The sequence below is a fragment of the Meleagris gallopavo genome, chromosome 11 (assembly GCF_905368555.1).
Source record: "Meleagris gallopavo chromosome 11, MGAL_WU_HG_1.1, whole genome shotgun sequence".
Lineage (NCBI taxonomy): Eukaryota > Metazoa > Chordata > Aves > Galliformes > Phasianidae > Meleagris > Meleagris gallopavo.
The window spans coordinates 4,467,470-4,485,707 of record NC_139414.1 but is presented as its reverse complement, the minus strand read 5'-3'; the positions used below and the strand labels follow the sequence as shown (position 1 = coordinate 4,485,707).

At 50.2% G+C, this 18,238-nt stretch overlaps 1 protein-coding gene across 3 annotated transcripts; it reads right to left on the bottom strand.

The window, feature by feature from the left end:
- Positions 1–220: 220 nt before the first annotated feature.
- Positions 221–17,937, bottom strand: BOK (BCL2 family apoptosis regulator BOK). 3 transcript variants are annotated; one of them, XM_010716505.4, is made up of 5 exons: positions 17,753–17,937; positions 12,137–12,475; positions 9,208–9,336; positions 5,049–5,212; positions 221–1,164 (listed from the first exon to the last, which is right to left on the bottom strand). In XM_010716505.4, the coding sequence occupies exons 2-5, from the start codon at positions 12,357–12,359 to the stop codon at positions 982–984; spliced, it is 699 nt and encodes a 232-aa protein (XP_010714807.1). In that variant the 5' UTR covers positions 12,360–12,475; positions 17,753–17,937; the 3' UTR covers positions 221–981. The 3 variants fall into 3 exon arrangements, with proteins under 3 accessions (XP_010714807.1, XP_010714806.1, XP_010714808.1); XM_010716504.3 differs by lacking the exon at positions 17,753–17,937 and adding an exon at positions 13,305–13,964; XM_010716506.3 differs by lacking the exon at positions 17,753–17,937 and adding an exon at positions 13,305–13,945 and having other exon boundaries at positions 221–1,168.
- Between the last annotated feature and the right edge of the window lie 301 nt (positions 17,938–18,238).

Below are 18,238 nucleotides of genomic sequence, written 5' to 3'. Positions count from 1 at the left end.
AGCTCACCACGTACACTGCAAGAGCAGCTCACCTATCCCTGGAACAAACACCTGTGACATGGCCACACCACGGGCCAAAGTACGAAGCAGATGCTTTTATCACATTAACATCTCCTACCAGGGGAAATGCTGGAGTATTTTTAGCATGGCTCCGGTGTTCGTCTCTGCACTGTTTTGGCCTTTTTTGGAATTTTTAACTCTGGAAACAAATACATTACCCTTTACAATAAACAACACCTACTTTCCTTTATTGTACAATACAAAGAGGACTACAGGCTGTACTCCTGAAGACAATAAGGGAGAAATATAAAACAGTTCCTTTTGACACGGCTTTCCCCCCCTTCGTAACACCAGGCAGCTCACTTACTGCTTCCCTCATCTCACCTGTCCCACTTACACATTGAGCTTTGCCTTCACTGCAAAATTCCAACCTGAGTTGTTGCTCAGTCCCTTGTTTGATGTGATGCACGTGGGCTCAGTAAGAGGTCAGAGCAGCGCCCTTGCTAACTGCATCCCATGCAGCTGCCCTGCACACACACCACAAAACGCATTTCCCAAGGAATGTCAGAGAGGGAAGCATCTGATGATGGTACATCTGGTTTCATCCCATACAAATCCCATCACAGCACGGTACCGTCTGTCACGCTGTGCTGTGGGGAGAGCCCAATGACACGGAGCCAGGGAGCGAGGAGGAGATGGAGCCTTAGCAAAACACAACAACAAGAAGTGACACAAGGCAAGTCTGAAGACTGAAAGGGGATTGCATGCAGCGAGGGAGGGCTGCTCCTCCTCTCTTCTTTCCATTTCATTTCAAATCGTAGCTCCTTCCTCATCTGGTCCCCACGGGAAACAGGGCTCCTGGGACATAAACAGTGGGAGAGGCTCCTGGGGCCATCAAAGGAGAATGAAGTCCATCAGCTGCCACCAGCTAAGGGAGAGGAGAACAAGTTGTGTCTGTACCAGTTCTTCTCTTCCTCCTCTTCAGAGCCCACGGCCACTGCTTCTGGAGTGGGGGAGGAGATGGGGCACGGGGCAGTGGGACTCATCTCTCGGGCAGCAACACGAAGAAGATGGCCTTGAGGAAGTGCCCAAAGCTGCAGATGGCGGCCACGAGCCAGTGGGAGCGGAGACTGGGGTCGGTGCTGACCACGCACTTGGTGATGTCTGCCTGAGGAGGGGGAGCAGAGGTCAGCAGCCATGCCCAGACCCACCCGGCCACTGCGTACCTCAAAACAAGCCACGCCTGGGGAAAGGAATGCTACGGGAGGATCAGCAAGCATTTCCATTTTCAACAGCAAAATAAAAGAAACTTTCCTCCCTTTCCCAGGAGAAACCTTGGCAACAACAGCCTTCCCATCCCTTTCTGCAAAGCACGATGCTTCCCTGAGGTTGTCCTGTTTAATATCAGCTCAAGTTGCTTGCACTTTTTCTCTTGCCTTAATGTTTTATTTGGAACTCGTTCAAGGAAGTAAACCCATGATTTAAATCGCGAGCAATGCAAGCTTTGTTTGTGGGAATGTGTCTGCTGGCTGCGGTGCTGCCCGGCACATGGGCCAGAGGTATGGATTGCTGGGCAGCCACTGTCAGGTATTGACAGGAATGGCAGCCCGTGATGAACAGAAATAACAATGCAGTGAATTCATGGAGATTTGATCTCGGCTGGGACGGGGAGGAGAGAGCAGAAAATATCTGGAGGGTAAAGCGAACAGGACAGAAGCGGATAGAAAATTACATCTGCTGGGAGGGGTAAGCAAATTTTCATTTGCTTACCTGCAATTTTGCCTGCAAAATTTGTATTGTGGTTAAACATCAGCCAAGCACAAGGAACTATGGGCTGCAGCTCTGTGACACAGGGCGCACTGTTACCGTATCAGTTTGATGAGGTTTTCAGAAATACCAGGGACTGTACGGTGGCAAAAGTGAACCAAAACTGAGAGACAAAGATGGGCAAATATCCATTGGCCTCACAGCTTTCTCTTTACACCATAGCTTGGCGAGCAGCCCTTCTCTGACTGGAGTACTATGTCCAGACCTGAGGCCTCAGAAGGAGACGGATGCAAAGCTGTTAAAGGAGGTCCAGAGGAGGGCCATAAAAATGATCAGAGGGCTGGAACACCTTTCCTAGGAAGACAGGCTGAAGGAGCTGGGCTTGTTAAGCTTGGAGAAGAGAAGGCTGTGGGGAGACCTGACTGTGGCCTTTCAGTGGTTGAAGGAAGCATAAAAGCAGGAGTGAGCTTTTTGCACAATCTGATATTGATAAGACAAGGGGGAATGGTTTTAAACTAAGAGAGGGGAGACTTAGGTCAGATGTCAGGAAAAAATTATTTACTCAGGGGATGGTGAGACCCTGGCACTGTTCCTCAGAGTAAAGTCCCTTCCAACTCAAATCATTCTGTGATCCTATCACTGAGAAGAGCGCAGCCTCCTTGAAGAGAGGAACAAGGATCACTGAACATCCCAATAATCTTTTCCAATGTTCCCACCTGCATTCAAGATGCCAGCAAGACACACTTGAGCAATCTTAGCAATAATTAGAAGAAAACAAGAGGGAGGACGCAGGGACAAAGTGAATAAAGCTTCGTTAACTGACACCAAGATCATCTACGTGTGGAAGGTCTGATAATAGCAGCCCCAGGAAGTCTGAAGGCTGGCATGCTGCATTACCATGCTGCTTTGGGGTCTCTGAGCTCATACACACCCAGCGAGCAGAGATGGCTTGAGTAGGGAGGAGTGGATAGCAGCAGGAAGCTGAATCAGTGCATGGGGAATTCCTGGGGTGAACAGCAAGGCGGGGAAAGGCTGCAGCTGTAAAAGTCTTGACACTCAGTACCAGCAGAGCCCACGGCTCCCTATGAGCCAGAGCCTCATGGCAATCAGTGCTGGGTGAATGCACCTTGTGAGTGGCAGCTACAGAGATGGCTGATCTGAGATGAGCATCACCTGCTCCATGCTGATGTAACGAGCTCTCTGTGGCCAGCTGAGAAGAGCCGTGCTCAGCAGCACCTTGAGACTGGTACTGTGCTCTCTTAGATAAACACAACTGCTCAGCTGTTTAACAATTGCCTTGGTTATTGTAATCCAAACAAAGCATACCAGATAAGGCACTGAAACTGAAAATTTCAAAGCCACTTAATTAAACAGGCCTTTGTGAGGCACTGATAAGCTGCTACAGCGACAGTTTGATCTTTGCCTGTTATTTATTCATTGAACAAGTTCAGGTCTCAAGCTCTTCTTTGGAGCAACCATCCATAGCAGCTGCTGAAAAACCTTTCTACTCCCCTGCAAAACCCCTGCTGAGGCTGCAAACGCTCCTCGGGGAGAGATGGTACCCCCAAGAGTTAAATGCTTTTTCTTTCTCCTAAGAGGTGTTGGACCATGGCAGTTAGAGGCTTTCTCCACCCTATAAAATATGGGACTGGGGGGTCATAATAGACCATATGGGCCCATACTGCTGTGCTCTCCCGGCACTGCCTGGAGCTCAGAGGTTCCTCTTGGCAGCCCAAGCAGGTGTGTGGTGGGGCCATGTGCACAGAGGAAAGGCAGACGCCAGGCCAAGACAAACCAACAGCAGTGAGATCAGGCAGCAGATGAAAGGGGCTCCAGCACAGAGCCACTTCGCCTGGCCCTTCTGGGAACAGGGCTGGGAAATGTCACGCTGCAGCGCCTAGCTGAGAGGAACAACGTTCAGGGAAACACAGCACAAAGGCACAGGGATGAGGAGACTTCCCCTCTGCTGAAGGAGCCACTTGTTTCTGGAGGGAAGCTATCTCCTCTGTGCAGCCCAGAGCTGCTGATAAGCGTGCTTACAACAGGAGGTAATCAGTAACAGCCAGCAGCTTTCACAGCTTTCTTGTCTGATCAGGGGCTTCCCTTTCCTAGGGCTGGATTCTGAGAGCAAGCAGCATGCCTTCAGCAGCACCAGGGCAAATGGAATGGCACTCGAGTAGAAACGGCTGCACCAGGAGCAGACAAGGACAGGGCTCCTCTCTTCAGCTGCTGAGAGCTCATTCTGGACAGGGGATGGGCTCTGTGGCTTGCTTGCTATGCAACAAACTTTCCAAAAATATCCATTTGGAACTATCAAACACTTTGTTTTGAAGTCTAACAACGCACCACAAAAATTAAAACAAGATGTTAACTTATCTGAACATACATGGTTTACCAGAACAAGGAAGCAACTTAGTTGGGAAACTAGAAGGGGGCACATTCCTATGCAACATTCCAATTTTAAGGAAACTTTTTTTTTTCCCCCCCCAAAGGAAAAACTTTCAAAGAAAACATTTCAACTAGCCCCACAGGTACTCAGAATAAACCTCACCGATGGGCTGAGGTGGGGATAGGAACAGTGCAGCTTGGTGAGTTCTTTCCCAGGGCATCCTCTCCAGTACCTCAGCACAATTATTTGAGCAGACACAAAATGAAACAAGTCGGGGCATTCAATAAAATGGTTACTCTCCAGCCCAGCCAATCAGCCCACCGGGCCCAAGGTGGCAGCTTTAGAGAGAGCAGGGATGACCAAAGGTAGCAATGGATCCAAAATCAGAACATTGCTACCTTTCCAGCTGCCCCCCATCATGTACATCACCCTGCTTTTGATCCTGCCACAGCTCAGCCAGCAGCTCGAGCTCCTAGGGAGGTCACTGGTGAGGTGTCTGGCTATTCCACAGCACCTAAATAAAGCTCTTACTCCAAATTGTTCTCCATAAGATCACTGTATTTCTCACGGGCTATAGAGAGAACCACAGAAATCAAACACTGGGTGATGGCTCCTGTTTACAGTCTGCTACTACAACTGTCTGCCTGCTCCAGAGAAATTCAGGACAGGAACAGAAGAGGCATCAGTGGGTGAGGATTGAACGAGTGCACAGGAAGCTGAAGACCAGAACAGCTGACACTGTTGAGGACAGGGCGAGGAGAAAGTAACAGAGCTATGAGAGCCTAGCACAGGAACAATCTCACCCAATGTCATTCTACAACAAGATGCATTAACTGGGCTGTTTCCCGGTCTGCCCATGGGGAAGCAAGCCAGACCAGCCAGCATCTCTTACCCAGCCTCCTCGCCTCTTCAGCCACGTCACCAAGGTCTTGCGGACAAACTCTCCCAGGCAGTCCACGATGGTGTGGACCATGGCTGGCTGTGCATGACGCACACAGTCCACTGCCAGCCCCGCTGCCACAGCGTAGAGAGAAACCACCTTGCCCCATGTTATGCCTGGGAAAAGAAGAGAGGGTGCTCACGTTTACACGGATCGAAGGGCAAAACCCTCCTCTATCACAGGTGCCCACTCTTTAAGCATGAGGGTTTGAGTCTGGCTGCAGCTGTGGTCCTGCATGCTTTCCTGTGAGTGATTAAAACTGGGCATGCTTTGACCACTGCTTAGCCCCATACGTGCAGCTTTGGAGAAAGCAGCCCAAAGACACCACCCAAAGACATAAAAGCATTCCTGTTTGTTTTTTTTTCTAGATCGGAGTCTCTTCCAAAGTGACAGACAGAGCACATAAGCAATAAGCATCTGCACATTCCATTCTGCCATGACAAAGACCAAACAAGGGAAGTAGAGCTACGGGTTCAAGACAGTTGGAGTCCTCCTGGACTCAGTCTCCAACGAGGTAGCTCCACAAGCATTTCACACCTCACACCTGTCCCACCGAGGACAGTGCAGCCAGCCGTGCCAGCCAGCTATCTAACCTCCCTAAAGCAGAGCTTCCTGTGAGGCTGGCCTGCCCGCAGCAAGAGCCCCATGGATGCTGTCCCAGCAGCAGCCATCTCCCTGCAGCGCTGGCAGTCCATGCCCGGGCTGTGCTCTGGGCACCAGCCAGCTCCATGTTATCCCCATACTGAGCCAACACCACAGGGTGTAAATCCTCCACACTCAGGCATCACAGCTGGCAATCTCTGATCAGGCTCTTAACAGGAGCAGCAACCTGGGAACGCAGCCCTCTGCATGCACACAGCACAGGGGTATGTGGATTTCCTTTGGCTATGCTGGGAAGTTTGCTTTATAGAGAAACTATTCAAATATCAGCCACAGGAATGGTTTGTTACGCTGACAACAAATATCCATTTGCTGTTCCAAAAAAGCAGTTCTTCCACTCGTGACTAATGCGACATCAAAATCTACAAAAGATCATTTTGCTAGGCACTGTAGCAGCAATAATAACCCACAGCAGGGTCCTGTGATGCTGTTCTCTATAGGCACTGTCCCCAGGATCATAAGAAGTTATTGATAAAGTGGCTGTTATTTTCCTGGAGGTGTTCCAGAACCATGGAGATGTGGGCAGCAGGCATGGTTGGATCGGCCGGGGCTGGACCTGGGGATCTTAGGGATCTTTTCCAACCTCTATGATTCTATGGTTCTAACACACAACAAAGCAGTTTGCAGTATGGACATGTTGGTCCAGCTCCAAGGAAAGAGGGAGGGAAAGCTCCTTCAGTTCTTGCCTTCCCCACTGGTCGATGGTCCTTCTTGCAGGCTGTTGGATTCTAGATATTTCAGAGGGGTAAAGCCCTCCCCAGCACAGGGACAGAGCCCTCCCCTTCACATGGATGGCACAAACTGGCAACAATGCTTGTCGAAGTGATGGATGTGAAGGGCTCAGTGGTCACTTCCCATTCCCTCTTTTTTACAGAGCACTCTATAAGGGTCAAATCAATCCCTGGGGCTGCTTCCTGGCAAACCTGAGCTGCAGGGGTAGGGGAGTAAGAAATCCCTTCCCTCCCAATTCCTCTATGCCAAAGATTCCATCACTGCTGCTGCAGGCAGGGTGGCAGCAGCTGGATGCATCTGCACCAGCTGGATGTAATTGGTCCTGAAGAGTGATTAAAGCAGAAAATTCCCTAAAATTTCTGCCCACAGAGGTGGAACAGAAGAAAATGAGACAAGCCACTTAGAAAGTGTTTTTAAAAGTAAGAAATACAAGTTGCAGCCTCAAGGCCAGCCTTGGAGCTGGAGGTATGTAAACACTGCGAGCCCAAGGGAAAATGAATTAGCAGGAAAGAGCTGCTCTTGAATGCATTCCCACTGCATGTCAGCGAGCCCAGGGGAGCGTGTGGCCACGCAGCCCCCAGCACTGTGCTGCCCAAGCACTCAGACAAACTGCCCTCATCCCACTCACATCCATCTGACCTGCCAGTCAGACCTCAGAGAAACATAATCCAGTGCTATGTTTCAGCAGCTTGAAGGATGAGCCAGGCCCAGTATGCTCTTCGCTGGTGGAGAAAAAGGAGCCAAGAGGGATGTGCACGAGGCAGGGAGCTCATAAAGCCTGCAGGGTGAGGCAGCAGCAAGGTGCATTGCTAGCAACATTCCAGCTGCAGGGAGGCATGTTCTCTTGGCAACCTCATGCATCCCTGGTCCTTTTTGCAGAGGGCTCACTGCAGCCCAAGCACTGTTAATTAAGAGCTTACCAGCACCCAAAACTATAAAACCAGTATAATCATAGAACCATAGAATCACTGAAGTTGGAAAAGACCTCTAAGGTCATCTGGTCCAACCATGAACCCATCCCCACTGTGCCCACTGACCATGTCCCTCGCTGCTACACCTACACAGCAGTGCTAAGCAGGGGGGTGCAACTGTCCTCTTCAACAAGACAGGGTAAAACTCTTACATTCCATTGCTGGACAGGCACTGCAAGTGTCTGATGGGCTCCTCAGATTGTCTCGGCACTGCAATGTCAGACTGGAGCTGTTTTCTTAATAAACTGGACAGTGAAAAACAGGGTCAGGTGCTTTAGCCATTGGTAACTGGCTTGAAAATTCAGGCTGCATTCGAGCTCTCTCATTTCCTTCACCCATTAAGAGCCTCTTTCCTCTGAACTATGAAAAAAAAAAAAAAAAAAAAAAAAGAGAAGTGCCTGGCTGTCACTGCTAGCACTGATCTGCTGGATTTAACATTAAATGCTGAGCCTTGAGACTGCTGCTAGGACTCATGAATGTTAAAATCAGTGAACTCTTCCTTCCCCCTCTACTACTCAGCAGCCTTCTAGCAAGAGAAGCTACAGAAATGAATTGACAAAAGCCACTGAAGCAGTGCTTCAACCTCACATCCACAGGCTGTCCTGCTGGTTGGTATGAAGCAGAGACGGGAAAGAAGAGAATGCAGAGCAGTGTAAGGTTGGAACCCACACCCGTGCACAACCATCTGCTGGAGGCTAATGCAGCACTGAGTCCCCAGCACCCACAGCAGAGCTTTAGCCTGGGCTTCTACTACATCCCCAAAGCTTCCCAATTGCCACCCTCAAAGGACTGAGTCTGCGGCCTTACCACCTCAAAACCCCTGAGTCTGGGGCCAAGAGATACAATTTCCAGCTTTACTTTCAACAACAAATAAACCAAGACCACAACATTAAGACCATTCAAGCTTCTCATGCGACTCCTGAGCTTGGAATTGAAGAACAATAAGTGCATTTCTCAACAAACACACACTGTCAATGCACGAGGTGAGGCTCCCAGCACACGGCATGCTGCTCTGCCTGGAGCCCTCCAGCTTTCTGTTGAATTCCCCACCTCGCTTGGGATGTGGTTGGGATACAGTCAGCTGTGCTCAGCTAAGAAGATAACCTACTTGCCTGTGCTGCAAATACCCATGCCTGCAAACCTGACCTCTGCTTTTCAGGGCAAATAAAGCTCAGCGCCGAAATGACAAGGCTGTCCTTCAACATAGCAACACTCAGACGTGCCTGCCATGTTTACCTGGCTCAGAGGAGAGCGGTCCTGCCTCCAAGCACAAGGCAGCAGCTGGAAGCAGCAGGCTCCATTGCAGCCCTGGCTGTCGCTGGGGGAAAGGAAGCCAGGAAGAGGGAACTCCCTTGTGATGAGTTAGCTCTGGCTCCCAGCACCAGCAGCATGAGCTGGAACAAGGGAGGCTCCCGTGTAATGAACCTGCTCCGGTTGCCAGCGGTGAGCAAAGGAGCTTGGAATGAGCGACCTCCTTGTGCGATGCGGTAACACCACCTCCTACGGAGGCAGGGCAGGAGACGGCTTCTAGAACGAGCGAGAAATGCCAGGAGGATGCACAGAATGGGGCACTTCCCTGCCAGAACAACAGAGCACGGAGGAGCTCATTAAATCATTACAGAAGGGCATGCTGCCAAACTGCCCACGGCTCTTTCCTAAACCTGGCCCCACCTCGCAGCCATCCCATAACAGCGGCCCCATCCTGTTCCTGCCCGCCCCAGCCCTGTCTGCCTGTCTGGGTGCGGTACCTGCAGTGAAGATCTGTGCAGCCACGGCCAGGAAAGCATCCGTCACCACCGTCTCCGAGTGCAGCGAGATGTTCAGCTGGCGGGCGATGTTGCGATAGACGTTGGGGCGAATGTATTCCAGCTCATCCCCTGCAAGCAAATACCTGGGGTCAGCATGCTGGAATCACAGCTGGGGCCATCCCTCCATCTGGTGTCAAACAGGCAGCACAGCTCTCAGGGTCACTTAGAAGCAGCCCCGGCACCTCCGTCCTTTGTCCCAGTATTGCCTGCGCCCTCCTTTCCCCACAGTCTGAAAGGAACAAAGCCAGCAGCGAGAAAGAGGCACATACACCTGTGTGAGCTGTTGGAAGATACGCCCTTTCTCAACCTGTACAAAAAACGTCATGAGATGAGAGTGACTCAGGCGTGTTGGAGGCTGACAGAAGCCAGGAATCCACCTGGAGCCACACAGCATCGAGGAGAGACTCCCGGCTCAGCTCTCTGTGCACAGAGTGACGGAGCAGAGCTCCTACCCGACTCCCAGCAGTCCATTTGCCTGCCTGGCTTCCCCAGCAAAGTTCCTGGCACACACAGGATGTGCTTTCTATCCAGGTTGGTTTTTCCCCAGCTGGGACCCAGTTGGTGGTGTCAAGTTAGCTTGAAGATCAAGACAAAAAGAGCAAGGACAAACAGAGAACACCCTCCTAGCAGGTTTGTGTTGGAACATCAGCAGCACAGCTTTCCTCTGCAGACTAACAAGCCATCCTGACCAGTACAATCATTAACCACTATCTCTAATTGTTTTACCTCTCATGGATATTTAAGAAGATGCTGTAGGAGCGTTATACAGTGTGAACATGGCATGAGACCAAAGCCTTGTGTGCATGGAGGTTCTCATTTGGCCATCTAGATGAACGCTCATCCTTCTGCATAGGAGGACCCAGGAGAAGAGAAGAGCTGTCATGGCCTCTAGACATCCATAGGGTCACTTCAGCACCCTGACCCGGGTGAGACCCATAAGGACCATTGAGTCAGTGTCACTGCAGGGCCAAGGTGGCTTGTCCCAGCCAGAGGGCAACCGAGCACCCAGAGGATGGCATTAAATGGGAACTAGGAACAAAGGCATCATCCCATCAGGGCTTTGTTAAGCAGCAGCTGCTCCAGCTGCTCAACTTGAATTCATAAAACTATTCCCCAGCACTCAGCATAAGACAAGCAGAGCCCAGCTTCACAGGAGGCCACAAATGAATTCTTCTGACCCTTTGTGCCCGGGGCATTGTTCCATATAGGCCGAGGAAAGAGGAAACCCTGAGCCTGCATGGCCAGGGCTGATAAGAGGCACCATTCCTTACATCCTCAGCAGCTGCTCTGGCTCCGCAGGGAGCACACAGCTTCGTCCCCAGCCCAGAGGGGTGGCTAGGACATAATTTGGGCTGGGTTCAGTGCCTGCAGCCTGCTCCTGCTGCTGCAACCTCTGGTTCAGGTACACCAGACCTACGCCACATGTGGTCTGAGATCTCTTGGCCACATCAATGGCCAATCCTCTCACAATTCTACTAAGAAATACAGCTCCCCCTTCTTGCTGCATGGGAACCAAGCAAGCCATGGCTCTCTCCAAGCAGATTTGCTCAGAGAAGCGCAGAGTTCCCATAACTGTCAGCCAAACCTCTCCATCTGGAGGAGAATCAGTGGTAGCAGAGTCACCCAGGAGACGCCTCCAGACACAGGCTGCCACCTGCTCGCCCTTCAGTGTCCTCCTGGCCTCCCACAGAAGATCTGGCTCAACCCCAGCCCAAGAAAAACTGGGGAGACAAAGAGGCAGCCAGGCTGACAGATGGACAAAAACAACAGAAGATTCAGCATAGGAAAGAAAACATGTAAAAGAATAGTAATTTAATAAAAGCCAGCCAAAAGAAAAAAAGAAAACCATGTATGCCTTAAAAACGAATTTGGGATAACATCCAAAAGAACTAGAAAGAAGAGAAAGTGGGGGAACCAGTCTGGCCCTGATTTGGTTGGGCTCAGTTAAAGGTTGCTTCACCGGACTTATTTGAACTTTGGTGTAATTAAATCAGATGCAAATGCCAATGGTAGTTTCCAAGCCAAATGTGAACTGATATTCCAACCTGCAGGCAAAGAGGGATGTTGGAAGCAACCTCCTAGAACCAGAGTGCTAGGATCTAGAGAAGAGTGCTTGACTTGAGCATACAGGTTGAAGCCTAAAGCCAAAGGTAGGCAATGGGCAGCAGCCAGAGGGTGCTCAGGCTGCAGGCACTGCTCCAGAGCTGCTCCCACAGCCATGTCAAGTGCACAGCTGAGTGCTCTGCCAGGGCAGCCGCTGGGTGTCCACAAGTGCCATGATTGAAAAGTCTCCACTGCCCTGTGCTGCTGGGCCCAGACAGCCATCCACAGACAGCCGTGTCCTGCATCACAAGGCTTAGTTTGGTGCAGAGGTCCCTGTATCAGTGATTGCTACGCTGCCCCAAGCATGGAAGATTCTACAGCTGCCCCACTGACCAAAACCAAGAAAAGATCTTGCTAAATGATTGGGGTAGGGAAAGGCGAAGAGAGCACATTAACACACTGCCACTAAAAAGCAGTGTTATAAGATTTGTGGTACACACATCTAAGCAATTACCCTTAATTAAACATCCCTGCAGCTGGGTGAGCAACCACTTCTGTGAGCTGCTGATGAAGCCCAGGCATGGAGCTGCCAGGATCCCACCGGTGCCTGGAGAACCATTACAAGCCCTGTTCAAAATGCCAAGCTGAGACAAACTACAGAGAGAAACAAAACTCTTACACAGATGCAGTTTTACACAGTTAAACATCATTTGCTGTTGGGTCTCAGAACCACAGCACTGAGCAATAACCTAAAGGATGAAGGACGTGCAAGCCAAGGAGCTGCCCAGGGGAGATTCCCAAGCCCAGACCACACGCAGGGACTCACCCAGGCGCAGCAGGATGGCAGACACCTCAGCCAGCTTGCCGCCGGGCACCGGGGTATTGTGCTCAGGTTTGCTCCAGCTGACACCTGCACGGATCAGCCTCGAGTTGATGTAGTCCCTGCAGAGAGCCTTGGCTTGGGACACAAGCTCCTTGTCGGTGGGAGACCTGTCAAACACCTCCATCACCTCTGCAGCAAAGACGGAGGAGCGGCGCAGCACTTCCATCCTCGCAGCAAAGCCACCCAGCTCCAGGCTGGGCTGAGCCTTAGGGAGGCAGCGATCCGCAGGGCTCCGTCACAGCTCTCAGGAGCTGCTTTCCCAAGGACAGTTTTTCATTCTACCTGTTGAATAAGAGCATCTCTAAGTTCTGGAGAACTCCGATTCAGGTCTCACGCCTTACAGTTACACTGATGTTGGTACTATCATATTTGCAAGAGTGGCTGCATCCTCTGCCCCTGGCTGCTCTGACCCCACCAGCAGTCTGGCCCACAGCAGTTCCCAGCCACTGAGGTGTTTTCCCTTTCTCCATTCGCATTCAGCAGCCCCAGAATCACACTGCAGACAGACTGGATGGTCAGACACGGAAACAATTCATAGGACTTGCAGACAACTTCATCTTGTTTCAATTAAACTGGAAAAAAACCTGAATCCCAAATACCAGCTGCAGCAACCTCAGCCAGAGGCAGACATTCCAGCGCAGTGGGGCATGGGTCTGTCTGGAGGCACTAACAGCACTAACAGACAGCACAGGAACACAAGGGCAGGAACATTTGAGATGTCCCAGCAGCCCTTGGCTGTGGTGGAAGACCTGGTCCTTATCACTTTCTCAGAAGGGGTTTTGGTTCTGCAGCTTTTTCTGTTTTTATAGCAACATATGTACTGCTACTCAAAATGCTTCAGTAACAGCAAAAAAGGAAATCAGATTCTAAAAAAAACGTTCCCAGGTGTGAATGGCTAAAGAGGAAACCCAGAACTTCTACAGCCACCTGAATTCATCTTGGTCTTTCTAACCCAGTGCTGCTCTGGGAAGCAAACTCAGACCTAAGGCTCTGCCCAGGTCTCAGTCAATGCATTTCTCAGTCCTCGTTGTTGGACAGCTGCTTACAATAACGAATTTCAGACTAAACAAAGCCAGTTACTTTTGCTCTTCCCAATGAAAAATATATTTACCCCTCATGTTGCGCTCTGGTCCCCCTCGGTGTCTCCTGCTGGGACGGTTCGGTGCTCCTCCTGCAGAGCTGGGTCAGTGGGTGTAGGCTTCCACCGCCCCACTGTGCCCCCATCCCCACATCCCACTGACAGCCCTGGGGCTCGCCGCGCTGCTTTTAAGGGACCCAGAGGCAGAGGAAAGCTTCTAGCTTTAGCCTTGTAAGGAAGATGAAATAACCGGGAGGTGGGGTTGCGGGAGCCGGAGAGCTGCGCTTCCTCCTCCCCTTTCTGTGCTCTTAAGGAGGTTCGCTGCAGAGCGACGTCGGGACTACATTGCTGGAGTGAGCAGGGAGTGCTGGAACGGGAGGGGAAGGCCATGCTGCAGCCATCCCCCAGCCCTCAGCTATGGACTCCTATTACAGAATCACAGAATCATTAAGGCTGGAGAAGACCCCTGAGATCCCCAAGTCCAACTGCACCTCGTGTCACTGTGCCCACTGCCCACGTCCCTCAGTGCCACATCTCCACGGCTCTGAACACCCCCAGGGATGGTGACCCACCTCCCTGTGCAGCTGTGCAGTGCCTCACTGCTCAGTCTGAGCAAAATATTTCCTGCAGAAAAGAAATTCTACCAGCCCAAGAAAGAAGAATCTGTAGGTTAGTGAGCAAGCTGCATCCTTTCCAACAGGAGCTGCCCACCCCTGACCCATTCCTTCCCTTCAGAATGCACTCTGTGGTCTCCTGAACAACCAGATTTCTGCCTTTGCAACTCTAATAGCCGAGCAATCATTAAAAATGTTGCCTAAGCTACAGCAGCTGACAGCTTGAAAGAAGTTCCATTCAAACCGCTCCTATTCAGGAGAGCCCTGAAACAAAGATGAGGGCTTAAATATCAGGATTGCTTAACTAATGATCATGTTTGTCGGAATTCTGGCAGGCGTGAAGGTGCCACAGATCCTCCCTGCTCTCCTGGGTGCCCATCCCACCCCATACGTTCCCTGCCCGCTGTCACACCAAAAGTTGCCTCTCTAGATGATAGTGCATGAAAGCTCAGCGCACAGCACTGAGCCGGCCATGCAGGAACAATGCTGCAGCCCAGGGAGCTGCTGGTGTCTGCTGAGCTCCTTTGTCCATAACACGTTTAGGCTAAAACATTTTAGAGGCTAAACCTATACTGGGGAATCCCTCGTGGGAAAGGACTACCAGAAAATAGCACTGAAACACTTATCTCACCCCAAAACACTGTTCCCATTGTAGGTATCCTTGGCATGGCAGTGTTTTGGCTCCAGCAGGCTCTAAATTACAGCTCCTGCCTATCTATCTCAGATGGGGAGGATCAGAAAAGCTTGGAGCACTCACTTCCTAAAATAAAAGCAAAAAAACCCAGGATTACACCTCATAAACAGGGCTGCTCTGGCAGAGCACCAGCACCATAATGGTCCTCAGCCTTCCACCATGCCACCCTGACCCTCTTGCATCACCTCAGCCATTCTGTCTTTCCTCATTGCCTTTCCTGCTCCATTTAGGCAGCAGCTCTTGGGTTGTGTTGGGAAGGCATCCCTTATTGCTGCGAGTGCCCACGGGATCATGCTACAGGTTCAAAGCCATTGGGGCACTAACAGGAGGGTCAGCAAGATGAGAAGAAAGAGCACTTTTCCTACAGAAACATTTTGCCAGCTGCAACAGAAAAACAATACATGGAAGTAGCAGCATAATGGGACCCAAGCAGAACACAGAGGGTTTTTGAACTTTCCCTTTAATTCTGAAGGGCTCAGTTCAGAGCCTCACGGAACCCAGGCAGTTATTTGCAGTACTCTCTGTAGGAGATTGCCCCGAGCTCCTCTCCTGAGCAGCATCTTGCAGTGCTGTGTGTCCTACAGCAGAACAAAGGGGCTGTGTTGCAGAGAATGCTACCTTCCACAGCCTCCAGATGGTTCACCTTCTCAAGTACACAGCTCTGGTGGTTTACACTCATCAGGATTAGTAAGCAATCCATTACTTAGGGATCCGACAGATTATCACTAACACCAATGTTTTCTTCTCTTAGCTGTCATGCTCACTGCTGGTGTTTGTAGGCACAACTCTCCTGTTATAAACATGCCTATATACATACATATAGATACATAAATACAAAGGCAGGCTGTACTCCAGGACTAGGGTACAACCCCATTGAAGGGAAACTGGCATGAACTTCCTATTACTAAGCACTGCTATGAGCTGAATCCTCATCATCTCCAACCTTATTCCCAAATTTGATTTCCCAAGAAGAGCACAACCATTGCCATTCAGGTATCAAGCCACAGTAAAAGAGCAGCTCCGAGCTGTGGTCTGATAGACAAAACTTCATTTTTTTAGCACAAACAACATATTTACATATTTTACCACTAAAATAGAAAAAGCAGAAAGCACAGCATGAGGTCAACATCCCCAAGAGAGCAAAGAGGATTCTCCCCTTTCAGTCTCTAAGGCACAAGGGCAGAGGATGAGCCTTGGCTTCAGTGCAGCAACCGATCGCTCCCCAGGATGGGAACCAGGTCCCACCTCCATGCAGGGATGCTCTCACAGGTGCAGACAGGTGAAGGCAGGCAGATGCCTCTGCCTGCACTGACCCTGACATCTCAGGAGCCCAAATGGGTGCTGTACTGGCTTGGCTGCATTTATGAGCACTGATGCATTGATGTGCAGCCTAGAGACACGTGCTGGGGCACAGCAGTATCACAGGCAGATGGATTGCTGGAGCTGATAACAGGGAGGGAGTCTGCCCTGCGCATGTTTGCATGTTTTAAACATGCCTTGAAGTATTTCTTCACATTCAGGACGCAGCTCTGCTTTTAACTTAAGCCCTTGCTGACTTTTGGAAAGGCTCAGCCTCTGGAGCTGGGCAGGGCAGCAGAAGGAAACCCTTTCAGCTTTGCCATCAGACAAGTGTCCATGAAGCCACAGCCCTACTGTCACCTCTGCATGCAGAAGTGCAGCTGCAGTGATTTGGAACTGCGTGGTGCATTGCACAAGGCAAATGGATGCTGCCAGGAGGTAATCACCAGAGCCTTGTGCAAGAGCAGAGACAGCTCACCAAGTACGGCTTTCCCAGTGCTCCCACGATTACAGCTTTCACGAGTTGTGACGGGAGAGACTTAATGAACAAAAACAAAGAAGAGACTACAACTTCTTGTTACCTGACACTGAGCTATCCCAATCGGTTTTGGAGAACAGCCAGGACAAAGCTGCCCCTCCTTGTACCAGAAGGGTGAGTGCCCAAAGCAAGGATAGCTTACATCTTTTGGCTTTGAACTCCAGAATTTCCCCTACTTGGACTTGGAAAGCTTTGGGCCGGAGCGTTTACCTGATTCTGAAAGGCAAGAAAGGAAATTTGAACGTAATTTTGAGGAGCCCCAGCACTACCTTCAGTGGGCTCTATAGCACGGCCTGCTCACTTTTCCAGGCTCACTGCAAGAGCTGCTGCTGGTCCTGGGCCACCTGCCTGAGCGCTGCCACGTATCAACAGCTGGCACTGCATGTTGGAATGCCAGCAAACTGCTGGCCAGGTGCTCAAAGCCAACGATGCTCAGGGTGGGCCCACTTCAGACAAAGCATTTGAGTCAATTTTAATCATATTTCAGAATCAGCAAGCAGGAAATCTCGTTTGAGGTCACTGATTTTAATCTGTTTTTGCATTTGTTTCTCGGGTAGGGTGAGTCTCAGCGACTCGTAGGAATTAAGACCTGTTTACTTGCAAGTGAGCTCAGCTCAGTGTTACATTTCCCCCTCTCGGCTACAAAGGAGGAAAGTTATGTACTAAAGCAATTCTATAGCTGAAACAAATGAGAAATTTGAACATATTGTGGGTGCTAAGCATGCTGTATTCTGCTTAGCAGGTTATTTGTGCTTCGTGTCCCTTGGTGTATGTCCCCCTGAAGAGTGATCCAAATGCAATTAGAGATAAGTAGAAACAAATGATGTCTTTACATGCTAAATTAAAAGAGCAAACATGAAAAGGCTGTTGGAATTCATAAAGCACCTGAGACAAAACAAAACAAAAGAAAAAGAACATGTTTGATGCAGCTACTGAACTGAGTCAACTGCTGAAATGAATAAGCAGCTTCTGACACCAATGGCTTTTTTCATGGTCCCAGAACCCCAGCCAGCTCAAACCTGAAGTCTTCAGTACACAAGAGGTCAATCAGTTAAACTAGAATTAGGGGAAGTGTTTCCAAGGAATGAAATACGTAAAACTGCAGTTCTGGGGGAGGGAGGTTTCTCATTCAGGTCACTGCTTTCTGCTGAAGTGAGCAGAGGAATTTTCAGACCCAACAAATGCTTCAGTTTAGAACCATAGAATCAAATCATACAATCATTAAGATCGGAAAAGACAACCAAGATCACCAGGTCCCACCACCAACCCATCAGCCATGCCCAAGAAGCTGCAAGCGAATGGCTATTTGTTCCGCAGGAGGGGCAGTGCTGCTTACCATCATCCCTCGTGGTGAAGACAATTTGAAAGAAGCCACAAACAGTCAGGTCACACACTGGATTGTATCAGAGAGCAGCAAGCCGTGTGTACCTGCCCCAGGAGGGAGCACAGCCAACTGCATGGCTTCCCTCTGCAGCTGCAGCAGCGAGCATATCTCCTCTTGGAGGCCTCTGCAGACAAACAGACAGACTGACAGACAGGCTCTGTGCAGCCCTGCATGCTTCCTGTTGAACATCTGTGGTTTAAGGTACAGAGGTGCCCCTCTACCAGAAGTGACAACACAGGGTAGATGTTCAGCGTGAGTCATTTAACAGGCAGAGCTTCTTGATTTAAAAGAAGTGGGAAATGCTTACCTTGAGTTTTGAAAGAAAAATCAGCTTCGCGCAGACCTGCACAGCATCTGTGCAAGTTTCTCTTGCACATTCCCAAAGCAACTCTACACCCAAGGTCTGGTTTCTCTGGTCCTGGTAATCACAGACCAGGA

Coding starts and splice junctions, on each gene's coding strand:
- BOK (XM_010716505.4), bottom strand. CDS start 12,359: ATGGAAGTGCTGCGCCGCTCCTCCGTCTTTGCTGCAGAGGTGATGGAG. Junction 9,337..12,136: donor TGCCATCCTGCTGCGCCTGG/GTGAGTCCCTGC, acceptor ATTTGCTTGCAG/GGGATGAGCTGGAATACATT. Junction 5,213..9,207: donor TGCACAGATCTTCACTGCAG/GTACCGCACCCA, acceptor TTCTTTTCCCAG/GCATAACATGGGGCAAGGTG.